Source organism: Gymnoscopelus microlampas, assembly GCF_963454915.1.
Source record: "Gymnoscopelus microlampas genome assembly, chromosome: 21".
Taxonomy (NCBI): Eukaryota; Metazoa; Chordata; class Actinopteri; order Myctophiformes; family Myctophidae; genus Gymnoscopelus; species Gymnoscopelus microlampas.
The window spans coordinates 3,350,707-3,375,062 of record NC_139958.1 but is presented as its reverse complement, the minus strand read 5'-3'; the positions used below and the strand labels follow the sequence as shown (position 1 = coordinate 3,375,062).

Genomic DNA, 24,356 nt, shown 5'->3' with positions numbered 1-24,356 from the left:
TTGAATACCAAGGCCCTCATTGGAAACAAGTCCGCAAGGACTTTCATGAACGGACCTGTTAGACAAAGTATTTTAAATGTAAATGTACTGTTTTACATTTTTTGCCTAATAAAATATTCAATCAATATTCAATCAAATCTCACCCCTGACTATAGTCCATATTACAATAAAAAACGAACACTAAAACTATTTTTTTTTAAACTAAAAGCCTTAAAAAGAACAACTAGTAAACCCACCTTTATGTTTTAATTATCTGAAATAAAAATGAGCCTTCAGAAAACTAACTATCAAATCATAGAGAAAAAGTCAATAGTTTTAGTCTCTGTCAACATTTCATAGATAAGAATTTGGGCAGATGTGAAATCCTCCAATATTTTAGCTGTGGCAGTTTTGAGCTCTGTTGTCAGAAATTGTCTATTTCTGTGGAAAGTACTATTTTTTTTAAATAAATTAAAAGTATCTATACTGCAACGTAAAAATACTCTGTTACAAGTAAAAGTTGACTTGAGTAAAAGTACAAAAGTATTGGTATCAAAATGTACTTGAAGTATCAAAAATAGAAAGTACTCCTTATGCAGAATGTCCCATTTAACAAGTTTTCAAATATATAAAATGTCTAAAAATCGTTTGAAAATAGCCGATCTACAAGCTCACAATGAGTCGCATCGCGACACGTTGTGAGCTTGTTTTCAAATAGACGAAATGTACTGTATATACTGTAGGGCTGAAGTGGTTACTGTCTGTTTTGTAATAATAATGCAAATCTACAAAGTAACTACTAACTAAAGTATTCAAATTGTTGAGGTAGAATAAAAGTACAATATTTTCCTCTGAGATGTAGTGGAGTATAAGTAAAAGTACTGAAAATTGGAAATACAAAATTGGTAAAAGTACCTCAAAATTGTACTTAAGTACAGTACTTGAGTAAATGTTCTTAGTTACTTTACACCACTGATAATAATAAACCGGTATTTATAATGGTGCCTTTCATTCATTACATATATATATTTTCCATTATTCCCACAGTCTGCAGATTATCAGATGAAGAAACGCAGGTGTAAATATCTGAAGTACAAACTGTCCCACATCAAGAAAAAGGTCAGCGAGTTCGACCGCCGGGCCTGAACGGCCTTTTGTGAGATTCCACAGCCAGGGTGAGGGTTACATCAGCTCTGGCAGTGTTCCCAGCATGCGGGAGGTTTTATGGTCGTACAGCAAAGTATAAATCAGGCTTAGAACCCCTATTTGTAACTATACCTTTCAAGACGGGAACCCCTTTTGGGGTGAAATTAAATGTCTGTTTGATATCATGACAATATTTGTATTTTGAATGTCAGTGGTCATGGATAATGTTCGTTTGTACTGTACTCCATTTTTGGGTCGCAGGCACATTTCTTGGGGTGACGAGTAAACATCCCTTTTTGTTTCCTAATTATTTTTTCTATATTATTGCAAAAATAATAATAACTAGACGCGTCGCAATTCCGGGGAAATTGCAGAGTGTGGTTGCGCCGACGCCGGTCGCGGGTCGCGGCCGCCGGGACTCGAGGAATACGCCGGGAGGAATAACGTCGGAGGCTGCGCCAATTACATTGTGTCGTCACTCCTGAGATCGCTTGCGTTTCATTTTGAGAGGATCGATCCCCCCAAAATAAGGTTTTTGCATGAAACGGTTACATTTTGAGCATTCGTGGCGCCCCCTATGGATCAAAGTGGAAATGCTTTTGGGGATTGGTTTAGTATACCACCCTCGACATGTGATTCAAATTTGGGATTGACCGGACGTTTCGTTCGTGATTTATGGCATTTTTGGTCAAACGGGCCCCTCCCGCTAACTTTGGAAGCCATTTACGGACGGACGGTACGGACTATCAAAATTCCGCTTGGATAGGTTTATCGCATGGGTCCATAGATCACGTGTACCGATTTGTGTGAGATTTGGAAAAAAATTGAAGGAAAAGGAGCAAAAAGTGTGTTTTGAAGAAAATTCAAAATGGCGGAAAATCTATCCTGACGCAAATGGGCGTGGCCTATATGGGGAGATGCGTAGTGACCCAAGGAATCCAGGTGAAAATAAATTTTGATTTTCGGACCTACGGTTCAAGAGTTATAGGCCAAAAGGTAAAGGGGGCTGTTATAGCGCCACCATGTGGCCGACTGGTGTGATTATTTTTTTAATAATTTTTCAAAAAACTATTAACCTCCCCTCCAAGTTTTGTAACTGTAGCCTTTACGGTTTCCGAGAAAAAAATACTTGAATGGGAGTTTTTGCAATTCCCATTAAAGTGGATGGGGAAATTTAATGCACTAATAAATCAATATAAAAAAATCTATCCTGACGCAAATGGGCGTGGCCTATATGGAAAGTTGCGTAATGACCCAAGGAATGTAGGGGAAAAGAAATTTTGATTTTACGATGTACGGTTCAAGAGTTGTAGGCCAAAACGTAAAGGGGGCTGTTATAGCGCCACCATGAGGCCGACTGGTGTAATTATTTTTTCAATAATTTCGGACAATATTATGAACCTCTCCTCCAAATGTGGTAACTCTAGCTCTTACGGTTTCTGAGAAAAAAATACTTGAATGTGAATTTTTTCACTTTTACATTAAAGTGGATGGGGAAATTTAATGCACTAATAAATCAATATCAATTAAACTATTTAACCAATCTCTTAGCAAAATACAAGCGCACGATTCCCGATTTAGACGGTCATTTTGATATATGGCACAACATTAGGGGATAAAAACTGTGGGAGGAGATCCGGTTTGAAAAAAAGTTTATCTATAAATAAATAAAGAAATAAAGTGTATAGAGTATAATAGTCTGGTTGCCCTGTTAGGGCAACCACACTAATAAGGAAAATTATTTTCTTACTTATTATTTTCTTACTTTGATTCGCTTGTTTTAAAAACAAGCGAATCATTCAATTAAAAAAAATACATTATCTTCTCAAACTTAATTCAACTAATCAAAGAGGATCTGTGATCATAACAGAGCACTGTTTGAGAAACTAGTTGAAAACTTTATAGCCATAGTTGTTTAATGGAACAGTCCTAGGTGAGAATCTGGGTGCAGAGTGAACATGTTTTAAACAATAACCTAAATCTCAGCGTCATAATGAACCCTGATCATCAGTGGGTGTATCTGTAGATTCTGTCAGGGGGGGGGAATGTTCTGTGTAGTTTGAACCCTAAGCCTTTGGTTTTTAAGACCCTGCTTTATCTCTTGAGCCAAACAGATATGGAGTATTTAATAGAGAATGTAATTCAGTGAACGATTAGAGCTGGGTACAACATTGGAAAAAAAATACTCAACCTTGGTCTAGCACACCACAGAAGCATGCATACCTTTTGTTGTTACAACCAATTAGTTAGCATTTAGATACAGAGTGGAGTTTACATGCAGAGTGACGATATTGCAAAAGGTGAATTTGAACCAACTACCTAAACCTGATCTTTGACTTCTGTATCTTACCACTGCACCACTATGGTTGTTTGGAATCAAGAACAGTTGGTTTGCAAAGCACTGACTTATCTGCTTGCACCACAGAATTATGCAAGGGTCATTGTGGCAACTGATTACTCAGCATTCAGATACAGAGTGTGTATACAAAAGGTTGATTGGAACCAGGGACTTTCTACACATCAAATCCTGCCATATATCCTGCACCACAGTCACACAGGAAATATTTGTGACAACTATGGTAATTACTTAGCCTTCTCTTGCACGCTCTTCAGTGAAACATTTGAGCCAGGTACAATACTTCCTTGGTTTTGATTTACAAAAATGTTCTAACAGATGGTTTTAAACAATAACCTACATCTCAGTTGTGTCATAATGAACCACAGGGAGTCTCACAGCTGTGTCTGTGTGTCTAAGCCTCCTGCTCCCTGACACCATCGCTCACATGCAGCTCTTCCCTGGGTGAGGCTGTATTTCTCTGTCACGTCGTATTCTTAACACCGGGGTAAAATAGTACTGGTAATGACTGGAAGATACAGTGTATTTTGTGGAAATGGGGTAAAAAGAAGAGCTTGACTTCCCGCACAGAAAGACATTTAAAAAATAGATTTAGTTTAATTTGATCTGAATGACAATCTCCTCTTTTACTAAGTGTTCAGTTTAAACATATTACGTTTACACTGAATAAAGTATATTTTTTATTTCACCCAGGTTATTGTTTCAAATACATGTGACACAAGCAAAATAACGAAATATTTTTGACCTTTTAACAATTTATAAAACATATTTGCACATCCACTTCGTTCAGATACGATTTTCTTTTGTTTCCCTCAGGTGTTGCAAAAGGAAACATTACAAACTCCCTCAGACTACAGGATAAGAAGAAAGCATCAACGAGACATTGTGAAAGCAAGACTTCTTCTGCGATACAGTGCATTCAGTCAGGGTGGGTACACACTGTAGGATATTTGGTCTGATTATGCTGTTGGGGACCTTTTTTGGCGATCGCCGATCGGGCTTTGATCGGCGAAATAATGCTCGCTGTTTGTGAAAGGCTCTGCGAGACGATCTACCCACAATAATAGCGCTCAGCGATGCGTTCCCGAGTGTTTCTCTGTGAGCAGATCCTTGCTACTGCCAATGAGAGCACATTACACACAGTGGCTAGGAGAGGGTTGCTGGACCTGACCACAACAAACAGACGCCCGCATAGAACCGCAATATTACTGTCCAGTCCTGCATTAAGTTAAACATTATAAAACAGGATAATAATAATACATACGATTTATATAGCGCTTTTCTAAGTACTCAAAGTCGCTTTCCAGAGCAGATAAAAACAACGTTATTAGAACAGACTAATTAAAAAGGTTAAAACTATAAAAGAAAGGTAGAGGTAAACAAAAACAAAAGGGAGGGGCAGGGAGTCTGAAAAGGTGGGTTTTGAGTGTGGTTTTAAACATGGCGAGGGTGAGGGCAGCTCTGATGTGAGCTGGGAGTGAGTTCCACAGTGTGGGGGCAGCCGCCGAGAAGGCCCCGTCACCCAAGGTTCGTTTATTGAACGGGAGGGACGTGACGTTTGAGATGAGAGAGTGAGCGAGCGTGCTCGAGTGGGGGCTGTTTATTTGAGAGGAATTGCACAGAGAGAGAGAGAGAGAGAGAGAGAGAGAGAGAGAGATCTCTGTGTGTGCAGCGTGTGTGTGTGTGTGTGTGTGTGTGTGTGTGTGTGTGTGTGCCAGATTTTGCGAGAGAAATAAGCAACTAGGTCTATGAAAACATGCCCTACAAAAGCGACTAGGCCACATGAGCATGTTAAACCTATATACAAATACATCGGATAATTGAAAATAGCAGATGAAAATTGTAAAATATCTTCCAAATCCACACACATCTTGTATGGGGATCTATGGCACAACATATTTTCAGAAAGGGCGTCTGCGGACAAATACATATTATGTGTTGGTGTGTGCTGGTTTAAACAATTAGGAAACAAGGCCAAATAAGCAACTACACAAATAAGGCCAAGAATTAAGCTGGTTGACTTGTTTCAGAGAGAGAGAGAGAGATAGAGACATACAGAGAAATAGAGAATGAATTATTTAATGTCGAATCAATAGCGCCCTGTCTAGGTCTCGCGCATATCACGGGAGCCTTAATTATTGCACGCTTTCATGAGACGCTGGTTAAAATGCATTGGAAAAAAACAAATGTATGTATCGGGTCTGGATAGCGTCCGAGTGAACTATCCTACAGTGTGTGATCCTGTGTCGGCGATCAATCTATAGTGTGAAAACCACAATGATATATGACAGCCGAATTCAAGAAATAGACTCCTGTAGTGTGACATGCTTAACGATCAGATGACTCCCCGACCACTTTAAAAGTCCTACAGTGTGTACCTGCCCTTAGGAGCTGTGCTCATATTAGACTCAGATTTATAACATTACTGTATGTTTTTTTTAAAATACTTTTTTTATGTTGTTTATTTTAAAGTGATTAATTGACACATTTCAACCAATACTAGTCAAATAAATATATGTTTGAAAATATACAGAAATGTACAAACATTAACATTTTGTAGAATTGTGTCGATATTGTACATGGGGCACAGATGGGGTCTCATCCTCTGTTTTGACGAAACATGCACACTTTATCCTGGCAAAGAAAAGGCATAGGATTAGTGTTGTGTATAAATGCAGATAACCACTAAAGCCCTATATACCTCATCGTAGGAAAAATTGCATAACTTGCAGATGTACAAGCTTGTGCATTGGCTATTCTTGCTATTTTTTGAACATTTAGGGGGAAAAAACATGCCCAAAAAAGTAGGACAAATGTCCTATCTTCAAGATCACGACTGGTAACTCTCCCAGGAGCATACCTTTCTCTCACAGGCATCTGCTGGATAGTTTCAGGCAAAGGTCGACCAAAGGTCTCTGGAAGGAAGAGAGTGGAAAGGGCAGACAGAAGAGCCAGAGAACCCAGCACTAGATATGGTAGATACTTGTAGTATATACCTGTATATGGAGAAGAGCACATTTTAATGACTTAATAGTTTAGACTGTGTGTGTAAGCAGAATGAATGTAACACACTTTGTAAAGCGATTTGGATAAAGGCGCTATAGAAATGCGAGACCATTTGCCAAGTACTGTGTCATATTGGTACACTTTTCTGTGCCAGTAACTCACTTCGGAAGTATCTGTTCAGATGCAATAGTAGTTATTACTACAAATAGTAATAGTTATTACTCTTTGACAGAGTAGAAGTTGACAGTGCAGATCTATATGGACAGAAACGTACTCAGTTGCATGAGATAGGGAGCAAGGATACCGCCCACTTTGGAAAACATGGCACAGGTGCCAACAGCTGTGTTTCTGATGACTGTTGGGTACAGCTCTCCGGTGTAGGCAAAAATGGTTTGGAAACTGGTGGAAATGCACAATTTACCCAGCATCTCCAGTGCTGTGGACAGGTTAGGTAAACCTAAGCAAACAGAAGAACAGAAGAGAAACAAGTAGAATAGATGCATGTATCTATCTATTTAGATATGTTGTGTGTATATATGTAATTGTGTACATATGTGCATGCAAGTGCTTCATATTACTGAATGTACAGTATATCCGAAATTTGCAATGATTAGCAGAATTTGTACACGCATGCACACGCGCGCGCAAACACACACACACACACACACACACACACACACACACACACACACACACACACACACACACACACACACACACACACACACACACACACACACACACACACACACACACACACACACACACACACACACACACACACACACACACACACACAGGTTTCATCTTTAGACTGAGAAGGAGTAGGCTAGTCTTGTTTCCTATATGATAAAGTCTCTACTGTCACCTTGTGGCACCAGTTGAATGCAGTTCAGCATTGCTCCTCCGAGAGCCATACTGAGTGCCACAGAAAGCCGCCTGGGAAGATACTGCAGCGCCAGCCAGCTGGAGACGGACGCCGGCAAACCCACGGCTGCCGAGATGAAACAGTTGAGAAAGCGGTCGCCGTGAAGACGGGATGTGTTCAGGGACAGAGCAAAGTAGCCAGTGTTTATAGTGAACCTGGGAGGGACACACACACACATGTACAATTTCTCCCTATAGATTCAGAACATTCACTAGAATACAGACCAAAACTGTACTGTACTTGAGTAAATGTACTTAGTTACTTTACACCACTGCATATGCTACGTCTATGTGTCTTAAGACATGCAAAAGAAGCACATACTTATAGACATACCCTTCTACAGTATGTGTGATAAGGTGAGTGCAAAACAACCTGTGGATACTCACCACACTAGGAAGAGTATGAGTGTTGTGTTTCTGGTTTTGGTGAACCTTAGCAGGTCTAGAACGCTGTGGCGCTCCTCTGAGTCACATTTGTCCTTTGCCATGTCACTCTGCAGCAGTGGTGGAAAAAGTACTCAAATGTTTTAAGTTAAAGTATCAATACTGCAATGTAGAAATACTCTGTAAAAGTCCGGAATTCTAAATTTACTTGACTAAAAGTACAACAATATTGTTGTGTATCAAAATGTACTTAAAGGGGCTACACCATGAATGTAAAAAGAAATATATTATATATAAATATTGCCCCCTAATACGTATTAAACAGGTTGTAAGCCTAAAAAAACATCCAGATATTTTTTCTCACAATCTGACTGTCTGTCATTCCAAGCTTTTTCAGCTGCAATACCAAAACGTCCTTTTGGGCAGAGGGGTGCTACTGAGCAATTCTGTCTGTCAATCATCACCAGATGGGAGACTTGAGCACTGTAATGTTGGGTCAGCTGGACAGACACTTCACAGGGATAATCAAGTGGGTTCCTACTTTCACCAACGTTTCGCTGATTCAACCCCACGACGTCTCCAGTAGGGTCGGCAGTGCTTTCTGGCGTCCCAGAAACACTTCCCTCAGCATCTGTCCAGCCGGCTTATTTGGGAGACCAGCTAGGGTCTTTCCTTTTCGGCCAAAGCCACTGGCTATTCCGCTCTGCCAGCCTGGAAAGTTCCTTGGTGGCCTGGCGTAGGACTTGTCCGCTCATGCCTAGGTCCTTCATCAGCCTCACAGTTGATGTTGTCACAAAGCCCCGACATGAGACTTCTGCTGGGCAGACCTTTGCTCTCCAGCCCCGCTGTTCTGCCTCTGCTGCAAGATCTGAGAATCGTACTGTTGTTGTTGTTGTCATGGTTGTCATGTCATCCATATAGGCCCTGATGGGCGGTAGCCGGATTCCAGACGTCAGCCTCTCACTGCCCACCACCCACTTGGAGGCTCTTATAATGACTTCCATTGCCATGGTGAATGCCAGTGGGAAGATGGTACATCCTGCCATTATGCCAATCTCCATGCGGTGCCATGTGGTGGTAAAGTCTGGCGTGGTGAAACAGAGCTGAAAATAGGACTTTACAAGGTGCTTGATGGTCTCGGGTATCCTAAAGAAATCAAAGGATGCCCAGAGGAAACTGTGAGGGACTGATCCAAAAGCATTTGCGACAAGACAACATGGAGATCCCTCTTCTCCTTCTTAGCAGTTTGGATTTGGTGCCAAATCATACTGGTGTGTTCAAGGCATCCAGAGAACCCTGGGATGCTTGCTTTTTGGACTGCTGTATCCACAAGGTTGTCCTCTCCAGATAGCTGGACACCCTCTGAGCTATGACGCTGAAGAAAATCTTACCCTCTACATTAAGCAGACTGATAGCGTGAAATTGGTTGATATCTGTGGATTCCTTCTCTTTTGGAAACAGGACTCCTCCTGACCTGCGCCATGCTTTGGGTATGATACCCTTCTCCGAGGCCACTCTCATTAGTCACCACAAAAAACGAAGAATATCCGGGGCATTCTTGTATCTCCATTTGGCTGATGAAGCTCTTGCCCCTTCACTGCGTGTTCCACCTCCCTCACTTGGGAGGATTAATGTCCATTTGATGTTCGGGTTCCTCGATTGGTGGAATGTCAGATGGAATAGCTATCTTCTCACACCTCTTGTCATCCGCATACATTCTTTCCAAATATGTTTCCAACTCCTGCCTTGATGTTTTCAGGTTTCCTCCCTTCCCTTTGGTGAAGAGAGTTTTCACGAACTTAAAGGGGTCCTTGAAGAAACGTGATCTTGCTCGTTCTCTCTTTTGCCGTGACTTTCACAGGTTCTATGCTCGTCTCAGATTGGTAGGTCGACTTTTGATGTTTCCCGGGAGGATGTTGATGCCCTCCTTCTCACTATCAGAAGCCTTCCTCCACTGCCTCTTGAGTTGCCTTCTCTCCCGGATCAGCTGGTCGATCTCCTGTTGTCGTCTGTACTTGCTCTCTAGTGCTGGTAACTTTCGCTGCTTGCTCCTTACTCCACACCGTTCTGCTTCGTATGAGTAGACGATGTCTCCCAGCTTGTCAAGCTGTCTTTCAACTGTGCCGCTCATTCTTTGTAGGACACTAGTCAGGTCTCTGTTTATTGTCTCCCATTGTTTCTTCTCTGAGGCTCCAGGCCATTTCACCCGGGGTATGTTTCCACTGATCTTCCTCTCCATTGCTGGTTTTGGCTGGATGAGCTCCATACATTCCTCTGCTTCCGCCACTGTCCTGAGTTTCCTTCTTCAGGGGGGCTGATGTCCTGCGAACTTTGGTGAGATTCTGGTGGCTGGACTTCATTCGACTGACTTGATTGACCTCTCAAGAAGTACATATCAATGTGTGGTCCCTGTCTTCCCTCCTGTCTTTCCTCCCTTGATGTATTTTCAGGCCCAGTGAAGATGTCACATTCCTCCAGCTGCAGGGACAGACCTGAAGCGTTTTCTCGGACGATGATGATGCGCATGTCTTCCTCGTAGACTTTTCCGTTCCAGGGTCTATTGTCATGTCATCCGTTTGCGAGTCTTCTTCCGCCCTCTCTCAGACTCTAGGGGTATTTCCTCTTGTATTTTGTTCATAGCTTAAAAAGTAACTAGTAACTGAAGTTTTCAAATGATTGTAGTGGAGTAAAAGTACAAGTATTGAAAATTGGAAATACTCCACTAAATTAAAGAAGACCTTCAAATTGTACTTAAGTCTCCCCGTGTCTCCTAGGGTAAGTACCCTAAAAAAAAACATGCAGTAATCCAGGTCTCTATACTGCCTCCCCCTGGTCAGCCGGGGCGCCTGATGGAGGGGAAAGGAACTGGTTGGAATAACGTGTTCCTTCCACGCGCTACGTCCAACCGGGGAAACTCCCCCCTGTCAGGTGATACACAGGCTTGTTAGCCCTCATGCATTGAAGGAGGCATGAGTTCAGCTCTGGGTTCTCCCTGGGTTGGCAGACGGAGAGTAGCGCCCAGGATTACTTAGACAATTGGCACTGGGTGATAAAATGGGATTACAAAATCGCGGAATACAATTTTAAAGAAATGTGATTCCCAGTGTTGGGGCCAGAAAATTGGGATTACAAATAGTATTTTATAGTGTTTAGGGAAGTGTTCACACAACACATGTATGTGGAATGGTTATTGTGAAAAATATGCTAGTGAAGAATTATATATATTAGAAATAAATGTAATTGAAAAGGTTTAACAGTATGACTTAAAGTCAACTTACATCATAACCTTCAAGGATGACCTGCGGAGCCTCTACGTTGTTCTTCTTAGCAGCTTCTCTCAGTACGGCCTCAGCCTCCTCTATTCTTCCCTGGGAGATCAGCCACCGAGGAGACTCTGGGATGAACCTGCCTCACAGGTAGGAGAGAGAAGGTCCACGCTTTGGTTATGGAACACAGTAGAGAGAGGTTCACGCTCAAACATTCGGAAGGGCTTTACCTCAAAAGCAATTCATGGTCCCATACAGGTGATTACAGAGAACAGAAAATATCATCCTTTTAAAATGTAATAATTTTAAGAGAAAAAGACGCCTCCAAAAAAACTGAAAAATCTATACTGAAAATGTTACGCAGATGCTCTTATCCAGAGGAAGTGCACAAGTGTATGCAATTTCAACGTAGTGCTTACCAGTAAAACGTGACTGATATTGTACTTCTAACAAGTGAGGGGCCCATTAGAAGGACAATAAGTCACCAGAACCAAAGACCGGTGTTTTCAATGAATCCATCATGGTTAAAATGTAGTGACACTGTGTTTGTATATGAAGGGGGCGTGTCAGATAAAATGAATATCAAATATCTAAATACTGAATCAAGCAGCTTTTGGGGTGCTCACAAAAGCCTGAGTAGACGTAAAAATGACCCCAAACATGTTTGAAAGTGAAATATCCCTTTAAGGATTCAGTACTTGTTCTTTTTCTCCTGTAAAATGAAAGAAAAAGTTATAAAATAAATAAATAAATACAAGAAAAATATTTTAGAATTTGAATTCATAAAAGAATGAAAGAAACTATTAGCATATATACAACAGTGAGCTGTCACAGGTAAAAGTGATAAATAATGTTATGTCCCCGATATTATAGGAAAAAAGTAGAAAAAAATGGCTCAGTAGTGATGGTTCGTCTACAATGACTGCAACTCACCACCAGAGGGGTGTGTAGAGCAGGGCAGGCAGAGATAAAGCCAGCAGAAGATACTTCCAGTCCCGTATGAAATAAGCAAAGAGAGGCAGCATCATGTAGCCAGAAGTAAAGAACAGATTCATTCCCAGAGACAAAAACAGGTAACGTACGTTTCCTGTCAAGATCTCAGTACCTGGAGGGAAGCAGAGGGAGAGAAATACACCAAAATAAAACACGTTTATCGGCTAGAGCTCCTCCGTTCCACAGCTTTCCATAAACCTAGACCATACATGGGCAACTGGCGGCCCGGGGGCCAAATGCAGCCCCACCTTCACTTAATGCGGCCTGAAGGTTAATATCGGAATACTGGTATATTATTGATTTCAGCTGTTACAATTCCAAACATGCAAACATGCACCGGCTTTAATTACTTCAGTCTATATTAGTAGCTTAATGACTAGTATTAAAATTCTACTGTCTTTATGTCAAATGCATTTGTAATTAAGTTCATAAAGTTAACATAAGTACAACTAAATGCATTTGAAATTAAATAAAAAGGTTACTTTTCAGGATTCCAATTCAAAAACATCAACAAAAAAAAAAATCTGGATTTTTGTTACTTTTGTGTGACATAGAATGGCGAAGTACGGCATTCATGTACGAAAAAAGAGATAAGAGGTGTCTGCTCGACAGTATATACATTGTGGCCCTCTGGAGTGAGAGTGGAAATATAGTGGCCCTCTCCATAATCAAAGTTGCCCACTCCTGACCTAGACACTGTATTTTGCAATCATATCGATATGCACAGTATGTCTAATGTATCGTTTCATTGCATTCCTTAAGCTGGAGTTGCAGGACGAAAATAGCAGATCTACAAGCTACCGTGCCGTGTTGTGAGCTTGTTGATCAGTTATTTTCAGCCAGTAGTTGTTGCATACCTAATACAAAAGCAGCAATATGGTTGGAGTTCTGTCCCAAAGCAACGACGAAGAAGAGAATAGAGAACACCGTCCACGAGGGAGAGAAGATTTGGACAAAGGTAAAAAGCATCTGGACTGCCATGGTTGCAAACATAACAGGCTTTCTTCCAAACCTAGGGAAGGAGACAATATTTGTCAACATGTGTTTTATTTTCTCTTTCTTTTGCAATTTACAATTTACATGTTAGCAGTGGTGGAAAAAGTACTCAAATGTTTTACTTAAGTAAAAGTAGCAAAACCACAATATGAAAATACTGTTATAAAAATAAAATAAATAATCATGCCTTGGGTTTCAAATACCTGTCTGAGATCTGTCCAGAGAAGAAGGATCCACACATAACTCCCAGATAGTACACTGAGGAGGTGAACGGTTGCTTCCACCGGTTGCTGCATACCAGGTCAAACTGCAGGTTGAGAATTTACAGTAAAGAAAGATTGACCAACCACCACTGACGCACGCACGCACGCACGCACTGACCTCCGTGACGATGGTGGACTGGTAGATGTCTTGGCTGTAGCTCCATCCGTCCACACAGCTCTCCTGTCTCAGTTCAGTGAGGTTCACGTCCCGACCGGGGATGTAGCCCAGAGCAGACAGGTTCCTGACCTCGTCCAGTCTGTACCGGTGGCATCGGCTCTGCTCCTCCTGTCCGTTCACCACCTTGTCAAATATAATAACCTCTATTACAGTGCAATAAGCTGTATGTATGGTATGTATGGTGACTAGGGATGCACCGATATGGAAATCCTGGTCCTCTACCGATACCGATGTTTATAAATAACAATTTGACCGATAACAGATAGCCGATACCGATTTTGCTTTGGTTGTTATTAATTAATTGTTATATACATTTTTTAAAAAGCAAATAAATCATCATAAATCATGATGAAAATCACAAATTCCATTTTGTACACTCTCAGAGTTATAGACCCCTTAAGTGTCCTTTTGCTTCATATCCGTCATTTAGCTGGGGACCCCCAGAACCCCCTCAAGGACCCCTGGATTTCTACAAACCTCTCCCTTGAGAACCAATGCATTAAACCATACTGTATATTAACATATGGAAACATATCGTAAAGAACAATACACTGGCGTCAGGTGCTCACCTCTACTGGGATGATGGCCTTGCGCCACTCTGCAGTTAGGTTGACATCTGGAACCAGGCAGTGGTGGCGGGGGGTGTCAGCCAGGAAGATGACAGAGAACGCACTGAAGCCATTGGGAATGGTGCTGGCACAGAGCAGGAAGAACACGATCTGCTGGAAGCGTCCCCACTGTCCAAGGAAGGCTGTGGTCTCCTCGTAGTCCTTCATGGCCAAAGACCCAGGAGTCTGAGAATCAAGAGAATCAAGAGAATCAAGATTCAAGAATCTCCTCTTCTTGCTGAAACTAAATACCTCATCAAGTCAGGTGATGTGTCAGACGCGTCAGGGAACAATGACGCCACGAAATACGAGCCGGTGGGTGCTTGTATTTCGTGGGGGCACTGCCCTCCCCGATGTCCAAGACCTCCTCATAATCCCTCTTAGTGCCAGGCTCAGGAATGTAGGAATGTAATAAGCGTGTACATTGGCACTTTAATGGAAATATATTTAGTGTTGTGGAAAAACGAGGGAGCCTAGTTTAGACCCCTGGGGGACCCCAGTACACATATAGGGTTTAATTACTTAAGGATTAAAAAGAAGGAGAGGGTTCATAAAAATGTAATATCATCACACGCACCAAGCTTATACATAATAAACTTCTCAAATAGGAAGAGTACTTTTTTCAACAGTTTGTATATCCTCTTAAGACCCAAGCTCTTGTTTGGTATGCATTTTCTATTTCTCTTTGCTATTTGGACTTATTGGGACCTGGAGTCTAAAAACTAAGCATCATCTTTTTAAATAATGTCTTTTTGAGAAAAATGATGTCCACATACACGGACCCGGTCTGAATTTCAATAGAACACTAAGTGAACAAATAGTGTAAATTAAAGTGAGTCAAACCATGTGAGAGTACCTCAGTCTATTTTAGGAGTGTTTCCTGTGAAGCTGTGTGTTGGTGCAGGTGGATGTGGTGTGGTTACAGAGAGGAGCTTATCCACCAGTGCTTCTCAAACTGTTTCATGTCAAGGACCCCTACATTAATTTAGCCGCGGACACCCATCTGAAAATATGGGACCCCCATACCACATTTCTGGTGTTACAAATGTAAAAAAAAAAAACATTTTTCAAAATATGTCATGATTTGTTTTTAAATAGCCGATATAGGGTTAAACTGATTTTGACATATCACATTTTTTGCTGGGGAAACCCACTCAAGGACCCCTGGGGGTCCCCGGACCCCACTATGAGAACCCCTGCATTAGACCACAGACCACCATAACTCTGAGAGTGTACAAATGGAACCAAATGGACCCATAAGGGTCCATTTGGTTCCTAACTATCAAATCATTTGGGGCCACCAATATCACACTCTGCTTCCCGTCCCTCACTCTCGCGAGTGTGGGATCTATGAGGGACAGTGGGGGAAAGGCGTACAGCAGGGTCCTGGGCCACTAGTGTGCTAGTGGTTCTCAAACTTTTTCATGTCAAGGACCCCCAAATTGACACTTATCAGCCCGCGGACCTCCTTTTGAAAAGATATGCCAGGGACTCCCATAAGAGAAGATTTTTTACGGCTCTCTAGCAGTGATTCTCAACCATTCTAATTTCAATGACCCCCAGTTTGACATGCATTAGGGCTACGGACCCCCATTTAATGGCATTTCTATCTCTGGGACCCCAATTTATATTGTAAAATCTATGTTTTTTTAATTTTCTAAACATTGGAATTGTCTCATTGAGACAGAGCACGTCCGCATTCCATTCTTACAGGATAGACAGAGCACCTCCGCATTCCATTCTTACAGGATAGACAGAGCACTTCCGCATTCTATGCATACTTATTCTTATCAGTGTGACGTCGTCTGTTAAGGGGTCTATAACATCATGTTAAACTGTGCTAAACGAACCCACAATGTTAAACTTAAAATAAAGGAAACTACTCAAAATAGCTGGACCAAAATAAAGACATTAAATACAATACTTTTGACCAAGAACATCTTATAGAACAGTTTTTTTTTTTGCATAAATCAATAATATTTCAATCTACTACACAAGCACTTGTGGGTTAACTTCTTTCAACCTGGCATCCCTATTTTGAACATGTCATTATAGCTGAAAGTTTTTCTAAATTACTCAAACTCAAACTATTTATTTATTTAGTAAGCTTTCAAAAAAATAGTGACAATATAGATCTGAGCTTCCCAGCTAGCAAGGGGCTGCTACTGCCGGCGTCACGCTGGTACTTTAAGGACGAAGTCTCGCGCATTGGGAAACCGGGTATCGATGTGATCAATACCCGGTTTCCTCCTCTGCGGGCAGTGCTACTGTGCATTCCGCCCGGTGACACCACTGCTGCTTTGCCTTATCCTACTATCCTACTATAATTCTAGTAACCTCTGTCCGTCTGTAGTGGTGTCACAACCCGTAGTGGTGTCACAACCCACAACCCTCTGATTTGGACACACATCCATTGACCATTACCATCTGAACGCAACTGTGAAGCCCGTTTTTCAATTTCATCAAATCTCAGCTTCTTATTAGCGTTTATGTGTCAAACAATGTCGCCTCCCGGGTTGCCAGATCATGTGCGCATATCCCCCCACGGCTGCGTCGACCGGGTATGGTCTAGTTTATATTACTGCTACAACTTCCTTTGCTGGGGTTTCATATTGGCCGTGGATCGCAGCCTATCAGCTCCTCCCCTGTCGCTGGCTCTACGCCTTAATGTGGGTCATATGTTATTGTATTCCTGTTTTATTATTTCCCAAAGTTGTTTTTATTTATTTGGATCCATATAGAGCATCGCAGTTGCACAGAATCCGGGTGCCGGAAGTAAATACTCAATGCATTTTTCCCATTGACTTTTCCAAAAATATTTATATCAATGAATTTAAGCCTAGAATCAAGCCATCCAGGATGCTGGTGAATCATGACCATAAAACCTTTTTTTCTGTGATTTTTTAAAATTTTATAATTAATGATATGATATACTATGTTTAATAAATACCCTTTGTTTTGCCGTTTTCAAAAATTTTTTTTCACAGAATCAAACGTTTTATGGTCATGATTCACCAGCATCCTGGATAGCTTGATTCTTGGCTTAAATTAATTTATATAAATATTTTCGGAAAAGTCAATGGGAAAAATGCATTGAGTATTTACTTCCGGCAACTGGAAGTGGGCGGGAACTGCGACGCTCTATTGCACCTAGTACAGGCTATTAGACGCCTCCCACTGCTTCTGGTGTGTGTTTTTCAAACTGCATCAGTACATTAGAGGGCTGAACCTCTAAAGTAGTCATTTCTGATCATGTCCTTCCTTGTCACTCCTAATGAGAATCATAGCATCCTTAATCCTGTCACCTCCAGCTGCGCCTCCTGTCTTTTGGTCAGAGCCACCTCTTCCAAGCCGTACAGCATGGCTGGTCTCACTACCGTCCTATACATCTCACTCTCGCTGGTTCCCTTCTGTCACAGATAACTCCTGACGCTTTTCCTCCATCCGTTCCACCCTGCCTGTACTCTACTCTCTTCTTCACCTCTCCTCTGCACCCCCCATTACTTTGGATAGTTGACCCCAGGTATTTAACCTCCTTAACCTTTGTCACCTCTACTCTGCTCTACTTGCATCCTCACTGTTCCACTGTCCTCTCTCTCTCGGGCAACGATAAAAAAACATTGAAAACATTTTAATTTTAATTTGTAACTACTAGAACCAACATGATACTTAAGGTATGTGTCCAAATACTGGCCTCTTGTGACCAGGTAGTAGTATTATTTTCTCTAGACCTACATGAGTACAATCAGGCTGTGTTTGTGTCAAATGACTGGATAAATATTAAAACATGTAACAGTGGATTTACATGATTGGCATAACAGATTATTTACATGATTCGAGACTCCTATTCACAAGGTTCACATAAAAGAGAATCATTATCCTATAACTACAACCACTTAAATAGAATACATGAATATAACGTTACTCACTATTAACAGTAGCAGGTGTTCTCACACACAGGCTGAGGAGAATCAGCAGCAGCACAATCACAAGGACTGTGACAATCCAATCCAAAACGATACATCACTTTGTGCTGTTGACTTTGTTGGTTGAATAGAAATTGAAAGCAAATGAGATCATCGCCATCATCATCATTTAAAAAAATCATCAGAATTGGTTCACTCATCAGCGTCTAGGTAAAATCACAACAACTAACAACACATTTAGTTTCACATGATCAGTGAAAGTAGGTGTGTTAGTGTTACCTTTACAATAGATTTCAGCTGGTTTGACTTTCTTAAGACTTCCGGTGGACACAGTCTCTGATGTTCAAATGATCTTTTGTGCAAACCAGAGTCATTTCCAGGTCCTACAATCATAATCAAAACTTACTTTAGTGTTTGAGAGTTTGTTTCCTCACTATTGCAGTGAACCTGCACTATGGGTGACGCTGACAATGACGTGTGTCAATCACAGACTGATGGCTCATCTGATTGTGACTGACAGACGGAGCGCTGATCAATCGCGGCTGGACATGATTGTTTTGAAGGTGAAGGGACACCAGTGGCGTGCACAGACATTTTGAGGGGCAGGTGCTCGAGTACATTTCGAGTGGTTATGGTAAAAAGAAAAATCATATCACATAAAGAATTGGCGGACCCCCTGTAGTAACTCTGAGGACCCCCTAGGGATCCCGGACCCCCTGTTGAAGACCCCTGCTGTAAACTGAAAAAAAAAAGTTTTTTTCCCCTTTTTTTCAAAAGGGCACTTCTGGTCAAGAGGGCAAAGGGCAGGTGCTCTAGCACCACTGAGAGTCTATCTGTGCACGTCCCTGTGGGACACTATAAAAGTGTGAACTCAGAAGAGACAGGGATTTCCGGAGAGCGGAGCTCAGTCCACGCTATACAGGCGAAGCCAGCTGAGCTATCTGTCTTGCACTCACTGTTGGGGGGTGAGTGCCGCTCGCGTGCCGTGTAGGGCTGCCGGCGGTGAAGATAGATAGGAGGGCTAGGGCCAGGTTGCCGTGTTAGGCAGGGCGAGACATTAGTATAGCGGGGGACTAAATAGGAGTGCTTTTCCGCTCTTCAGTTTTGCAGTTGTCTCCTACGGTCAACGGAGACTACTACGACTACTACTATTTAAATAAATAAAGTATCCTGTTAACGTGACATTGGAAGTTCTGCCTCCGTTAGTAATGTTTACAGTAGAAATATTATGTGGGCGGGCTCTTTACATTCCTCATACCTGAGACGAGGTTTACTACACTATTTTCAATCAGGAATGTCATACAAAAACATCTTAAATACAAAATAATGTGCAGAAGAGACTGGAGTGACGAGATGTCTTATGGTGTCAATGTGACTTAAAGACAAAGCAAACAAAACAGTTGTTTACCTCCTCTGTAGATTTCACATCTGTCTTCTTGTTCTCCATGACTCTAAGTGTGCCTCCGCTCCTCTTTGTAGTTCTGAATCTGAAGCCATCTGTAACAAGTGAAGTGAAAACCGTCTGCTTTATTCCCTGTCATGTGGAAATGGTGTTACATTCAAACTTTTGAATGGATAAATATTAGTAGCATATAATAGGAATGAATTAGGATATGGAATTAGGAAATACAGTAGAGGAAAACTGGGAAGATTATTCAACCACTAAAACAAGTACAGAAAATTACTCCATTGACAGTTTCCAATAAAATAAAAAACTGATCTGATCTCAATTCCAATTCATTGTCCATTATGTCTAGAAATGTGGAAATAGGTTCATGGGTTAAATTAATATAAAATTGAGTTCCTATAGAGGTCTTTATCCACTTCAATGTCCAGAATGCTGGTTTTACAGTAAATGGATGTCATTGCAGTCTCATATTAACATTAATTTTTTTCCCCATTAGAAAATGATACATGAGTAACAAAGACCGAAGTAAAATATGGAGTAAATTCTTAAATAATCTTATATACAGTAGTTACTATATAAAATACAAAATGCAAAGTGTAGACTCAAAACTGCAGAAAAAAATCACTCAGCCTTTTCTCCAGCAGATCTTCTTTACAAAGAATACAGAAGAGTGTCTATTAAATATACAACAACATTCACCTGTACAGTAGACAGACACCAGTCCTCCAACACACTGGCCCAGGACCGTCTCACACTGCCCAAGACTGGACTCAGAGCCCTGGGCAACGGACTGGTAAACTTCTGACCCAGTTCTTCCATGTTTTTTAAAGAACACCATTGCCACAGCCCAGCTCTCTGCAAACTACAGTTTGCAGAGAGCTGTATTTGTGAATGTTTGTCATCCCAGTGATCACCACACACCCTGATGCCATCGATCTCCACCTCACCAAAACAGTATGGTAAGCTAACCACAGGGTTATCTGGGGAAAACAGAAACAAATAATCAACAAAATCAAATAAATCGCCAATCCCACCACAACCACACAGATCTGTCACAGTCTGAAGAAAACACATCAAGGAGTCACGTATAGAGAAATATAAGCCATACATCCACTGGGACTGATGAGGCCTGAATAACCCTCATCCAATATCAATAAAAAATAAACTGTCCTTTCCCCCACTTAAACATCAATCAGTCTTGATATTAATCACTGTGGGGATTTTACATGTAAACCATACAACCGACGTTTGCTTTATAAGCTCTAGCCTTTGATTGCCTTTCAATAAAAGCACATTTGATAGACATACGTATCACCTAAATGTTACTGATTAGAGAGAATTTTATATTTTTGTAATCAGTTCATTATTTCCTGAATAATCGATGAATAAAACTCAAGTGTGTAATTTGGAGAGCATTGCTATGACTATCATCTTATATAAACACAATTGACATAAGGAATTGACACTCTCACCTCTGCACTTCAGAGATTTGTTGAGAATTAGGTGAGAGGGAGACCTCTAATGTTGTGCCGTTGTGCGCCCTGGCCGTCTGTCCATTGCAGGCGCGCCCTACCAAACCAAGTTGGCATTGCGGGTGATTTTAGATTCCACCATGCCTTGTCCCAAACGTGTGTGGGTAAAATAGCAATTTTGGGGATAATGCAACAACACGCCCACGGCCACACCTCCAGTCGCAAATAGTGGAGTCGGCATAATGAATAGTGGGTATAGAAAAAGCAAAATAGCGTTTATGGACAGTGCCAGCTCCCTTACCCCTAATTCACGGGTAGTGGGAAGTAAATCACGGGTAGTGGGCCGCGGGTGTGGGTATAGCAGTGGTAAAAATAGGGGCCCAAATTTACCTAAAATAACCGTTCTACAAGCTCACAACACTACGCAACACAATACGTTGTGAACTTGTAGATCTGCTTTCACCGAATGTTCGCCCCCCAGAATAGGGAATCTTGGGTTCATGTGGTTCAGGGAGTAAGATCATGTTGAAGAATGATGTATAAACATTTGACCCAGACATGGCGGCTCACTGTCTTTTGTTTCCCTCAGGTGTTGTAAAAGGAAACGTTACAAACTCCCTCAGACTACAGGAGAAGAAGAAAGCATCAACGAGACATTGTGAAAGCAAGACTTCTTCTGCGATACAGTGCATTCAGTTAGGAGCTGTGCTCATATTAGACTCACATTCATAACAGTACTCTATGTTTTGGGGAAAAGACAGTGGTAAACTGGCATCTATGGATTTTTGTTTATGTCGTTTATTTTAACATAATAAATTGACACATTTAAACCAATACTAGTAAAATAAATGTACGTTTGAAAATATACAGAAATGTACAAACATTAAAGATTTGTAGAATTTAGTTGTAGATGGGGCACAGATGGGGTCTTGTCTTCTGTAATGACGAAACATGCACACTTTATCCTGGTAAAGAAAAGGCAAAGGATTAGTGTTGTATATAAATGCAGATAACCACTAAAGCCCTATATACTTCCTCGTAGGAAAAATAGCATATCAAATGTCCTATCTTTATTTCCAAGATCACGACTGGTAATTCTACCAGGAGCATACCTTTCTCTCACAGGCATCTGCTGGATAGTTTCAGGCAAAGGTCGACCAAAGGTCTCTGGAAGGAAGAGAGTGGCCAGGGCAGACAGAAGAGCCAGAGAACCCAGCAATAGATATGGTAGATACTTGTAGTATATACCTGCATATGGAGAAGAGCACATTTTAATAACTTAAAGGAGCTACACCATGATTTTTTAAAAATAATAATAATATTTGATATCATATTGTTTATGTCCCTCAAACGTTTTTCAAAAGGTTTGAGCCTAAATCAAGCCTCAGATATACTCATTCCAACTAACTTCTCTCTGGCTTATAAAGCACTTTCACCTGCAATACCACATTGTCCTGTTTGGCACGGGGCGCTATTGAGCCAGTTTGTATGCATGTCATGTCCTGGTTCTGTGTGGAAAAAGTAAAAAAAAAAAATAAGAAAAAATTTATAATTTTTTTTTATACATTTTAAAAATCCAAAAAAAAAATGTTTGGATTTTTTTTTTTTTGTTAGAACTGAAAAACGGGAGGAATTGTTCCCAGACGTGACGTAGGGTGGGGGAACAAATCTGACGGACTGTTTTCAGACCAATTTACATGAAAACCACAGATAGCCTATGAAAGCCTGCATGCTCAAAGTCGGGTATTTGTTGGAACAGAAGAGAGGTGGGGGAGACCAAAAACACACAAAAATGAAAAAAAAGTTAAAATTCATGGTGTAGACCCTTTAATAGTTTAGACTGTGTGTGTATGCAGCATGTGCATGGGAGTTCACAAGTGTTGAAGTACCAATATTTCTGTCAGGAAACGCCTAATTAATTAACTCATTATTGCATATATGGAGATAGCAATTATAGTTTGACTTGGTGGTACGCTTCCACTCTTGGGGATGCTCCCTGCAGCAGCACTACACAGGGTGTACACACATTTATATCAATACATTTTCTAACCCCCCCCCCCCACTGAGATAGAGCAGAATCTACACAGCTGGAGGCTGGGGTCGGAGGAGATCTTTTCCCATAGTAGCAGCAGCAGCAGCAGTAGATTTGATGGGTCAGGAACGATGGGATAAGCTTCACTGCCATCAAGTATAAGTCAAACTATTCAAGAATCTATGTAGATCTTAAAAATCCCAACCGTAGACCTGTGTCATTTGATGGTTGTCTGCACCATCGGTGTGTGAATGGGTGAATGTAACGCACTTTGTAAAGCTATGTGGATAAAGGCGCTATAGAAATGCGAGACCATTTGCCAAGTACTGTGTCAAATGTGTACACTTTTCTGTGCCAGTAACTCACTTTGGAAGTATCTGTTCAGATGCAATAGTAGTTATTACTACTAATAGTAATAGTTATTACTCTTTGACAGAGTAGAAGTTGACATTGCAGATCTATATAAACATAAACGTACTCAGTTGCATGGCATAAGGAGCAAGGATACCGCCCACTTTGGAAACCATGGAACAGGTGCCAACAGCTGTGTTTCTGATGACTGTTGGGTACAGCTCTCCGGTGTAGGCAAAAATCACTTGGAAACTGGTGGAAATGCACAATTTACCCAGCATCTCCAGTGCTATGGACAGGTATGGTAGACCTAAGCAATACAGAAGAATAGAAGAGAACAAAGTAGAATAGATGCATGTATCTATCTATTTAGATATGCTGTATGTGTGTATTATATTTATGTATGTATGTATTTGTGTACAGTATGTGCATGCAAGTGCTTAACATTACTGAATGTACTGTATATCCAACAATTACAATGATTAGCAGAATATGTACACACGCACGCACGCACGCACGCACACACACACACACAATTCTGAATGGCATTGGTTTTATTTGGCATTAAGGCCAAGTTAGCCACTCTTGGAACTTGGCCTTCCTCGTTTAGATAAGATTACGTTCCAAAGCTGTATGGAATGCTGTTAAGGATGACATTTTGTTTTATCTTTAGACTGAGAAGGAGTAGTCTTTTAACTTCCAACATTCATTAGTTTCCTATGATAAAGTCCCTACAGTCACCTTGTGGCACCAGCTGAATGCAGTACAGCATTCCTCCTCCGAGAGCCATACTGAGTGCCACAGACAGCCGCCTGGGAAGATACTGCAGCGCCAGCCAGCTGGAGAAGGACGCCGGTAAACCCACGGCTGCCGAGATGAAACAGTTGAGAAAGCGGTCGCCGTGAAGACGGGATGTGTTCAGGGACAGAGCAAAGTAGCCAGTGTTTATAGTGAACCTGGGAGGGACACACACAGTAACAGTCTTTGTCCCAGCAGTAAGTACTGATCAATGATGACAGATGGATGGCTAGATGGATTGGCAGATAGATAGATAGATAAGCATGC

At 41.3% G+C, this 24,356-nt stretch overlaps 2 protein-coding genes across 2 annotated transcripts in view; both read right to left on the bottom strand.

Moving 5' to 3' along the window:
- Positions 1–11,067: 11,067 nt before the first annotated feature.
- Positions 11,068–14,270, bottom strand: LOC311037213 (solute carrier family 22 member 4-like; the record flags this gene model as incomplete). The annotated part of the gene is made up of 6 exons (XM_084046333.1): positions 11,068–11,203; positions 11,998–12,169; positions 12,915–13,069; positions 13,257–13,360; positions 13,435–13,617; positions 14,064–14,270. 6 exons carry the CDS (start codon positions 14,268–14,270, stop codon positions 11,068–11,070), a joined length of 957 nt encoding a protein of 318 aa, XP_083902459.1.
- A 6,218-nt stretch (positions 14,271–20,488) lies between these two features.
- Positions 20,489–24,356, bottom strand: part of LOC311037212 (uncharacterized protein) — a gene marked incomplete at both ends in the record, with an annotated part of 34,781 nt that continues 30,913 nt past the window's right edge. The window contains 4 exons of the mRNA XM_084046332.1: positions 20,489–20,495; positions 22,021–22,156; positions 23,419–23,601; positions 24,033–24,247. Coding sequence (XP_083902458.1) covers positions 20,489–20,495; positions 22,021–22,156; positions 23,419–23,601; positions 24,033–24,247 — 541 coding nt within the window. The remainder of the gene's footprint in view (positions 20,496–22,020; positions 22,157–23,418; positions 23,602–24,032; positions 24,248–24,356) is intronic.